This window comes from Anoplophora glabripennis, unplaced genomic scaffold, assembly GCF_000390285.2.
Source record: "Anoplophora glabripennis isolate ALB-LARVAE unplaced genomic scaffold, Agla_2.0 scaffold836, whole genome shotgun sequence".
Lineage (NCBI taxonomy): Eukaryota > Metazoa > Arthropoda > Insecta > Coleoptera > Cerambycidae > Anoplophora > Anoplophora glabripennis.
Window position 1 is genome coordinate 180,902 of NW_019416915.1, and position 11,533 is coordinate 192,434.

Genomic DNA, 11,533 nt, shown 5'->3' on the forward strand with positions numbered 1-11,533 from the left:
CATCAGTCCGCAAACGCTTCGTTACCGATCTAAAGGGTGTTGAAATTTTAAGATTTTTTTAGTATTTTCTCTATAGCTCCTACAGATTTTGAGATATTTAGCTCAAATTTGGAATATAGGTTACATCATTGAGCATACCAAATGGTCGTGATATTCTACGGAGTGATATTTTTCCGCGGTCATGCCACCTTTTCTTCCCCTGAACTTTTGTGCGGTGCGCCGCTGGTAGATTCTAAAATCAAAATTGAATTTTATGTTTTGTTGAGAAGCTCTCTTATGATGTTTTCGTATCTGCGTCCGTTATCGAGAAAAAATAAAAGACGATTTTGTGTAATTCGTTAGATGAAACTGAAATTCTTAAAATGGTCCAGTAGACTCTGGCTTTATTTATATAATCTATTAATTAATTTTTTTCTACCAAAAGTGAATTTTAATCCGCAATATTTCTTTAATTGACAAAAAAACAATGATAAATAACTTACAGAATAACCACTTCTTACAATATAAATTGAAACAGTATTTTTATTTCTTTCAAAGATAATGCTTTATGTTAAAACATAGTTCTAAAATTTTCAGAAATTATTCCATGCATTTTTTTATTAGATCTGTAGAATCATAAAATCAGTGGTCCGTATATTTTTAGCTTTCTATATCTGAGTTTATAACAGATGATAAAGTTGGCCTTTGTTTTTTAAATAAATAATTTTATTATAATTAACAATAACCTGCACAGAAAATTGTAGCGGAATGTTATATGAATGAAACAAAACGTTATAACAAACAAAAAATGAGGCAATTAACAATCTACACAATAATTATTATACAAGGTGTTTCTTATTAAGTAGAGGTCAAAAATCCAGGGGCGTATTCTGTGGCCAAAAATAAGGGTTTTTGTTACATAAATGTGGGGTCTTAGGACAGCTCTGGTCCAGCTACAGCGTGTCAAAAATAAAAAAAAATAATAATTTTTAATTTCTAAACCGCTTGAGATAATTTAACCAAATTCGGTGTGCATATTTATTATGACAGTAGGTATGAAACAAAAAATTACCAGCTTTAGAAACTTATCATCGGTCATTATTTGCCGAAAAAATATATATCACCCTGTACAATATTGCAAATAAAATAGTTCATCATATGCGCTATTGTATTATCTTCACTTTCTGTTTCTTTACACTTTTTTGTATTCCAAACCGATTAACACCAAAATTGATTTATTTGATCAACTGAATTTTTACACAATTACTTAAACTTAAACATATCTTAGGGAGATCAGGGACCATGCAAAACAATAATAATAAGAATCCATCATCTTATTTAACATTGTGTGTAATAGTATAATTAGGTTGGGTTAGTTTAGGTTAGGTTAGGTTAGTTTAGGTTAGGTTAGGTATGGATATTGAGTTCAAAAGTTCATGTCGAGTGCACACTCTAAGTGGATTCCAACCCACCTAATAGAGTGCAGATGCCACGGGTGGACGTTCCACCGATTTTCGGAATTTCGTCCAATCTCCCCTGGTTTTGTGGGGAACTCGTGCCGGCTCCTGTAAAATTATAACAACCATGGTCGCCCCGCAGGACTTCCTTCTAAGGCCTCTCTGGAATTACGAACTTCCCAGGATTGTCCTAATTATTGATGAGCAGGGTGTTGCAAGTCCGAATTTCGTAATATTCTGAAATTATTTTAATTTTCGAATTCGGATCTAATATACGACCAGAAGACGTATTAATAAGGGCGTCGGGGACGGGGACTGCGACCTCGGCGCGATCGGAGCCTTGTAGAGCGGTTTATGGGCACGGCGACGGAAAAATTGGAAACATCCGCGAAAAGTGTACGAAACCTTTACATCAAACTTTGAAAGTTTTCTTACGAAAAATATACTTTTCTGTTCCAAAGAATACATATTTAGGTGTATTTATGTACTACACTAACAATATTCAAAATTGTATACCTATTTATTCACTGCCCCTCATCTCCCCCCCACTACTCGACCGCGTACATGCGCTTGGCCGTTTGAGCATGTGTGGAGGAACTTTTCACATATTTCGCATCATTTTATTGGAAAATATACGTTTTGTACTGCTACTTTTAAAATTAGGCTGAAAAATTAAAATCGCACCACCTCTAACGCATCCAGAAATCGGAAATTATATTATTATTGTTCTTTATATCACTTATAAAGGATTAATATTCACTATTCTTTATTTTTAGTTCTAGTTCATACCCAAACATATTCCATGGGCTTACTAGTAGCAGTTATTATCGGAGCAGGGAAAGCGTTAAGAACTATTTTTATGGCTTTAGTAATACCATCCTATGTGCCACTGGAAAGGTTACCAGCTGCATCAGGTTTACAGCTAGCAACTAGTGGATTGCTTTTCATTATACTGGGTCCACTTGTAGGTAAGTAAAGAAAAAAGTGAAATATGAATATTTATGTATGGGATATGGGGGGATTCCATGCCAAATCACCGAGCTCGTGATTTCTTGGTATTATTTAGTACCCATTTAAAGTAGGAATCTTTCATGAATATTCTCAAATTTTTATTTCAACCCTTCAAGAAATTATGAGCATTTGAATATTTTGGGTAAAACATTTTCAGACACCTGTAACTTTGCAAAAGCTAAAGATATCATAAACTATTTTTTTCATTAAATTATGAGCATTTGAATATTTTGGGTAAAAAATTGTCAGACACCTGTAACTTTGCAAAAGCTAAAGATATCATAAACTATTTTTTTCATTTTGTTGATTTTGAGATGTAGTTTTATAAAAAAATATTAAATACTTAATACATTTCTAATTTTTTTTATAAAATTTTAAACTAAGATGCTTTTTGAAAGAGAGGGGCGTTATTTTTTCTTTCGAAAAATTCTCAAAAAAAATCGTTTCTCANTGAAATAAATTTCTCCACTAATTCTTGTGCTGTAATTCTAGTTTTTAAATCTTTTTTTTCGTTTTCGATTATTTCATTAAGGCTTTTGTAAACGTTCTTATAATTTAAAATTAAAGGTCTAATTGCATTTATTCTACTTTCCCAACGAGTTTCGCTTAAAGGTTTCAGAGTTAATACAAGTATATTTTGTTTCAAAACATCCCACCTTACAGTTGATGCTGAAAAAAATACATATAATTCTTGAACAATGTCAAAAAATGACAGTTGCGCAAAGAATTTTCCCGATTAATTAAACTGCGACGTGGGGCGAGATTGCCACGTCTAACTGTATTCATTTAAAACTGATATAAGTATTGTAAGGGGTCTTTTATATGAAATTTATATACTGTTTTACGAACGAAATGCCGCCCCCTAATTCCTGCCGCCCCGTGCGAGTGCACGTGCTGCACCCCCTCCAGGAACGGCCCTGTATGGGGGGATTCCATGCTAAATCACCGAGCTCGTGATTTCTTGGTATTATTTAGTACCCATTTAAAGTAGGAATCTTTCATAAATTTTCTCAAATTTTTATTTCAACCCTTCAAGAAATTATGAGCATTTGAATATTTTGGGTAAAAAATTGTCAGACACCTGTAACTTTGCAAAAGCTAAAGATATCATAAACTATTTTTTTCATTTTGTTGATTTTGAGATGTAGTTTTATAAAAAAATATTAAATACTTAATACATTTCTAATTTTTTTTATGAAATTTTAAACTAAGATGCTGTTTGAAAGAGAGGGGCGTTATTTTTTCTTTCGAAAAATTCTCAAAAAAAATCGTTTCTCAATATGAGAGGTTCTAAAGTGGGATCTTTTTTATAGTATTTTTTTCGAATTAAAATAAAAATTTTGAATTTTAATTTTTTACAGATAATTAAACTAAATTTTACTATAGAAGTAAATCGCGATGACTATTTCCTAAAAATACCATATTTTTAAAACAGCTCCTACTAATGTCATTATTAAATATATTCCGATTTTTTTTCACTATTAAATGTTTTGCATAATGCCATAATACTCGTTATATTTTTGATCATTTGTATTTAGTAAAAACATTTAGGTAGGTATATGTATAAGTATAGATAGATTAAAAAAAAGTGTTGATGGGTATCCTGGTTCTTAGTGAGCCGATACTGTGTGTTTTAAAAATAACATTAAAAACAATTCAATGAAAAAATATTAGAATACGACATTTCTAATATTTCTATCTTAGCAACAATGTATCGTTTATTAATTATTGTAAAGAGAATATTTGAAGTTATATTAAATTTCAACGACTAAATAGAAACCTATGAAACTCATGACATTTGAAAATAATTTATTTACTAAAATATGTATTAAATTAAATAAACTCGCAATTATAAAGTGTGAATAAACTATGAATTATGATAAATCAATATGTGCAGGGAAAACTCGTAAGGGGAAAATAATTGCCTATAACTAAAAATTAAATATTAAACGACATAGCAATATCGTCAGTCATCACGCGAATATTTTAGACTAAAAGTTTGAGAAATGAATTGCTTGTAGAAAATTTGTGAAAAAATAATAAATTCAAATTTTATTTTTTCAGTATTTTCACAGACAATGAAGTAAAAAGTTACAGCATAGAATGTAAATATGAACAAAATATTTAAGTACCTAGATATATCTAAAAGCAACTTTCAGAGCCATATCTTTGAGAAACTATAACCCCCTTTAGGGTCTAAATTCTATATTTCCACTTTATGTTATTTTTAGTTATAATCGTCACTTCATACTCGAAAATTATTATTACCAAGTAGTTTGGGACACTGCTAAAGTGACCAAAAACTATATAGACTGTTAATAATCACATTATGTATTTTCAGGTTGGATACGAGAGGTTGTTGAGAACTACGTCATTACATTACATATTCTCAATATTTGTACTTACGCAACAGCAGTTGCTTGGACAGCAGAAATGTTAAAATCAAAGAAAAAAACACAACCCATAGGAAAATAAATGACTAGATGTTAAAAAAGTTATGAATAGTTAAATACAAAGTGATTTTTTAAAATACCGAAATAAAATTTACGGTACAATTATGTAACATGTTCACCTTTTTTAGTTCTGACACATTCGTCAGAAAAATATATGTTGGTACATTATAAATGTTCGAATAAATAAATAATGTTAAATTTTTACAAATAGAGTGCCTATATATTAAGTATGTAAAATAACGTTTATACTCCGCGGTCGAAATTATAGAGAGTGACTCATCGCTAGCTTTTGGACTAATAAGGGGGATGAAGCGTGCCGGGAACGAAAATCCATTGGCATGTCTGCGTAAAAGACAACAAGATATAGAAAATATTGAAAAAACATAATAAAACATAACATCTAATATTTTTTACGGTTTGCTATAACCGGCACTTTGATCCATTTTAATTATTATTACAGCATTTTAAAATGTCCCAGTTGTGTTTTTTTAATTTATAAATTTATTATAGCCATGGAATTAGACCTCTCGTATACGCTTATCCTATGACGTTTCTCAGGACGGGTTAAATCAAGTCCATTTACACCCACTAAAAAAACATTTCCCTATTCCCTACCAAGTGCAAAAGACAGAGATAGAATATAGATCGACGTTCAGTGTAACTCGGTCTCTAGACGATTATAGATTCTATCGATGTGCGTAGCTNGTTATTTAATCATAATTTCGTTAATTAGCTACCTACTATTTTCATTTTTTGGTATTGAAATACTGCAGAAAATATATTTCCAAACAAACAAAATTCGTAATAATATTTTAAACAGCTTGTAATATGATTTTTTTAATATTTGATGATGACGATAAATTTATTTAGTATACAAGGTGGGTTATTAGTACGTCGCGGAATGTAGGTACATGTTTTTTTTTTGTATTTTGACATCCACTTACAAGTTTAATAATTAAAGATAGAAAGAATCTTTAAATACAAATGTACGACTTTTCCTTTATTTCATTTGACATCAAAATTTGCTGGCATAAAATATATGTTTAAAATAAAAAAAAATCATTAAAAAAAAATTAAAATTTATCCTTATGAAAATAACAAACAACGATTTTTATAACTAACCTTTACAACATAAGGAGAATACCTAAAAACGAAATAACATTAATATAACTACAATTTTTACAAATCAACNCGAATAAATAAATAATGTTAAATTTTTACAAATAGAGTGCCTATATATTAAGTATGTAAAATAACGTTTATACTCCGCGGTCGAAATTATAGAGAATGACTCATCGCTAGCTTTTGGACTATTAAGGGGGATGAAGCGTGCCGGGAACGAAAATCCATTGGCATGTCTGCGTAAAAGACAACAAGATATAGAAAATATTGAAAACGATAATAATGCATAACATCTAATATTTTTTACGGTTTGCTATAACCGGCACTTTGATCCATTTTAATTATTATTACAGCATTTTAAAACGTCCCAGTTGTGTTTTTTTAATTTATAAATTTATTATAGCCATGGAATTAGACCCCTCGTATACGCTTATGCTATGACGTTTCTCAGGACGGGTTAAATCAAGTCCATTTACACCCACTAAAAAAACATTTCCCTATTCCCTACCAAGTGCAAAAGACAGAGATAGAATATAGATCGACGTTCAGTGTAACTCGGTCTCTAGACGATTATAGATTATACTCGCGTCCAGTCCGAGTGTATTATCTTGATTTTTTACTATGTAGTCCGCTCCTGGGCTACCCACCGTGCACCATTTAAAGAATTCGAACAAAAAATGTCCGTGCCTCCCGCTCTCGCCTGTTGTGTGCGGTGCCCTTCAATTCATTCGTTTCTGGTGCACCACGCCGCGCGCCGTGCGGACGGACGAGCGCTAGGCTTACGCTTTGGCATATCGATGTCGATTACAATACGTAAGTACACTTGAATATTATAATATTTATTGTTGTTTAGAGTTTTGTCCGAAATGGGCAAATCAAAGAAGAGAAATAGGTCCCACAGCAGATCGTCCGAAAGGCGAATATTAAAGAAAGAAAACAGGGACCTGCGGAAAAGATTAGAGAGTCTGGAACGAGACAGGGCAAAAAGACACTTATCGGTGTCTAATAGACATTCTCGTTCGCCGAGATCCGCTATCATTAGTCGTCGTTCACGATCCCGTCACCGAGAAGGTCGTTCCCGGAGTGAAACGAATTCTTATAGGGATCTATCGGAGTCGAAAAATTCATCTAATTCCCGTCAACGTGAAGGTCGTTCTCGGAGTAGAATGACTTCTTGCAGGGATCCATCACAATCAAGGTATTCTTCTAAATCTCGTCAGCGTGAAGGTCATTCTCCCAGTGAGATGAGTTCACGTAGAGACTATAGAAATTATGAGCGCCCACAGCAAGAAAGTCGCAGCCCTAGTGTCGCAATTTCACTGTACAGCAGAGTAGATTCAGGCATCGGTCGTGGGCCGTGTGCCACGGTAGACACCGAAATTTTCAATGCTAGCGAGCATTTTCAGGGCGGCGCGCTGTCAGAGGGAACAGGGCCGGCTCAAGAAGACATTTCGGCAACTGTTAAAATAGACGACTCACCTTCCTTGATACTGATGGATGATAGTGGACTGTCCGAGGAAACTAGAAATATTCTAGGACCGGACCCTTCGAAATTAGAAAAAACCAATTTTAAAATACACGCAGCTATAGACGCAATATGGTCCCACATTTTGGCGTTTGGCATCCCAAAAGATGAGGCGGATCAGCTTTTCAAAAAATACGACCTACCCGAAAATTGTAAATTAATGTCGCCTCCTAAAATAAATCCCGAAATTGGGGTCAATATGAACGCANCGCTGACGAGATTTAGAAGAATACCTTGATTGTGATGGATCCCTGCAAGAAGTCATTCTACTCCGAGAACGACCTTCACGTTGACGGGAATTAGATGAATTTTTCGACTCCGATAGATCCCTATAAGAATTCGTTTCACTCCGGGAACGACCTTCTCGGTGACGGGATCGTGAACGACGACTAATGATAGCGGATCTCGGCGAACGAGAATGTCTATTAGACACCGATAAGTGTCTTTTTGCCCTGTCTCGTTCCAGACTCTCTAATCTTTTCCGCAGGTCCCTGTTTTCTTTCTTTAATATTCGCCTTTCGGACGATCTGCTGTGGGACCTATTTCTCTTCTTTGACTTGCCCATTTTGGACAAAACTCTAAACAACAATAAATATTATAATATTCAAGTGTACTTACGTATTGTAATTGACACCGATATGCCAAAGCGTAAGCCTAGCGCTCGTCCGTCCGCACGGCGTGGTGCACCAGAAACGAATGAATTGAAGGGCACCGCACACAACGGGCGAGAGCGGGAGGCACGGACATTTTTTGTTCGAATTCTTTAAATGGTGCACGGTGGGTAGCCCAGGGGCGGACTACATAGTAAAAAATCAAGATAATACACTCAGACTGGACGCTTCGTATAATCACGATCGAACTTCACTTAAGGTAAGTTCGTTTGATCGTATAATTCTATCGATGTGCGTAGCAAGCAGCACAAAGATAAATAATATCGAACCGTATAAAAATCATTTTATAAATATTTTATACGCATTATGGTAATAGTGTTTTTATATTATGTCTTAGTCACTCTTTATAATTTCGACCGCGGAGTATAAGGTTTCTAATAATATTTTTTAATGTTCGTTGACGGGATTCTTCCTCCAAAGTAAATTTGCCAATATTCTTGAAGAACTTTTGCACATTATTGTTATTTGAATAATACAGTTAATTATGTTTTATTTTTCGTCATCAGAATAACCCATTGTAATTTTTTTAATTTTTTAAATTAAAATGGGTTATTCTAATAATGATAAATCCCATGTATTTTTAAAAGAAGGTTCGTTTCTGTCGTTTTTGTCTGATTGTGTGCGAGAGAGATAGAGTTATAGTCAGGCCCGGTCTGGCCAGGTCGGGCAGTCGGCAAAACCCGACTTATTTTGAAAAATAGGCCACCAAACGACTAACGAGGCGCCAAAAGTATAAGAAAATTTTTTATAAATTCTTGAGATATAGCCACCGTAAATTGAAAAGGAAAAAGAAGAACGTAAAAATGAAAATTGAATCTTTTATAGAAATGGGATTTTCCCAGGTCAAAAAAATAACACAAATTTTATTATTTTGCCCTATGCCCCTATAAACAGTGTACCTACAGAAAGTAAAGAGAGAAATAAATATATATTCCAAACCGTAAGCCCTTTAAACTAAATAACTCCTTTATTTATAAGCCGTGGGTTTGGAGGAAAAACGAGAGAAATTAATACCTCCCAAACTGTAAGTCTTTTAACCTTATAATAACTCTTTACCCTATAGCCGTATAAGGTATGTGCTCGGAAGAAAAAATGAGAATATGAATAATAACCGAGAGCTTTAAAATTTTTTAAAACCCTCGGACTATGTCCAAAATATTATTGATTTCCTGTATCCTGTTTTCTGTATCCTGGGTCGATAGGTTTATTACCTATATTAATATAATTTTCTATAATTTTAAAACCAATAATAGTTTGAACGTAGCCTATAGAGCTATAGCGTAAATAAAATCTATGAAGACGGCATGATAATAATGAGTGCTGCAGTGGTAAGTATACTTATATTTCTACAGACGGCGGCATAGCGCTTGAAATGAGCTTTAATTTGAACTGCAAATAGATATTCGTAGATTGTACTGGAGCCGGAGAAATGACGATTCAAAGTCACCTATCACAATGAGTTTTTTTCTGTTAAAAAAATTATTTAAAAACGGAATAAGTACTGCAAGGGCAAGTATATTAAAATTATATTTTTAATATTTTAAAGATGGTGCTTGAAATAACTAATAAACTTTAATTTGAGCTGCAAATAGATGGGAGAGTGCCTTGCAAGCTCGATCCAGACGATAACATGTAAATAGCTTCTGTCATGCCTGCCGCGTTTGCGCATTGCACGCTGCGTGAGTGAGACAGAAACAATTTATAAATTAAAATTTGAATGAAATTTTTATTACATAAAAATCGTAAAGCCAAACTTATTTTTGCAAAGGTAATGAAATCACCTTGTAAAGAAGCTTGCAGGTATAAATGCAACAAAATAATAAATGAAGAAGCTAGAAAAGTCATTTTTACACTCAGTCAATACAGGACTACTCTTAATTCGAAATTTAATACAGCTTTCTTTAAGCCAAAAAAAGATCAGTGTTCCGTGTGTAGTGCCTATAAGAATACAGATCCTGAGAAGAGAACAGAAAAAATGGAAGATGATTGTAATAATCATAATTTAAACAAAATCGCGGTTCGAAATCTGAAAGACATTGATAAAGAATTTTCGAAAAATGATAAATCTCTAATAACAGCATGCTTTGATTTGATTTTTATTAAGTATAAAAGTACATCGCAACATACAACTTTACAATTTATGATTTAGGCAGCAATCAAGGCTATTGCTATGTATGGTATGAGCAATATCGAAGAAAGGACCGGATGAAATTGGAAGTTGTTCATGGATCTTTTTAAAAAGTGTTAAAGAAAATGGCATATGAAAGGTTATTCTTTATTTCGACAATTGCGGTGGTCAAAACCGTAATCGTTTTGTTTTTGCAATGTTCGCTTATGCATCAATGACTTTGGATTTGACGATAAAACACCGTTTTCTTGAAATTGGCCACATGCTGTAATTGAAGTTGCAAAAAACGTCACTCTTGCTAGATACACTCCTGATAGTCCTGATCAGTGGATTAGTATAATAAAAATGGCCAAAATTACTGCCCCACAGTACAAAGTAAAAGAAATGTCTCAAGAAGATTTTGTAACTTTTAAACCAATAATAAAGAAACAAAACTGGAAAAAAGATATTACTGGGGAGGCTGTAAAAATCGGCAAAATCAGAGAAATCCACTGCAATCCAAAGTCTCCCAATAAAGTATTTTTTGTGGATAATTTTGTAAAGAACTAGACTTACAAACAAAAAATACACGCAAACGCGAAGAATATCAATTTCCAAGATTGTATCAAGGTTTGCTGCCAATTGATGGTAAAAAATTAAGCGGTCTTTTGGGTCTGTGTAAGGCTAATTTGATACCACCGATGTATCATGGATTTTATAACTCCCTTCGGCCTGATAGTAAGACTGACCACCAGAAAGAAAGTAATATTGACCAAGAAGATGACTCTAACTATGAATCGTAATAAATTCTTCTTTTATGTCATTGATTATTAACAATTATTTTTTTTATCTAAAAATATAAAATGTTTAATTTTTCTGTACCTTATTAGTGTAGCAAGTAGTTCCTCAATAAAAATTTTGTCCACGAAAATTGTAGTAACTCATTCAAAATCAATTCTTTTCTTATCCTAAACTATTTTATTTAGATCATCAATAATTAATTAAGACCTAAACAATAATTACTTTGTTAAAGAAGAACGATTTAACTCTAGTTATAAAAAAAAATAACTAACATTATTATTTTCTCCACTATTCAAATGCAATTATCTCAGTATAACCAAATTTGTGATATGACAGTTTTCCTTGGGAGAGTCGATATGCACCCTAATAAACAGACAAAACTAAATAGGCCCCGATTTCCATTTCCC

At 33.1% G+C, this 11,533-nt stretch overlaps 1 protein-coding gene across 1 annotated transcript in view; it reads left to right on the forward strand.

Moving 5' to 3' along the window:
* The window catches only part of LOC108912802, a 30,487-nt gene extending 25,477 nt beyond the window's left edge, over positions 1–5,010 (forward strand). Inside the window, exons 7-8 of the mRNA XM_023455678.1 lie at positions 2,213–2,404; positions 4,789–5,010. Coding sequence (XP_023311446.1) covers positions 2,213–2,404; positions 4,789–4,922 — 326 coding nt within the window. The 3' untranslated portion in view covers positions 4,923–5,010. The remainder of the gene's footprint in view (positions 1–2,212; positions 2,405–4,788) is intronic.
* The last annotated feature ends 6,523 nt before the right edge of the window (positions 5,011–11,533 follow it).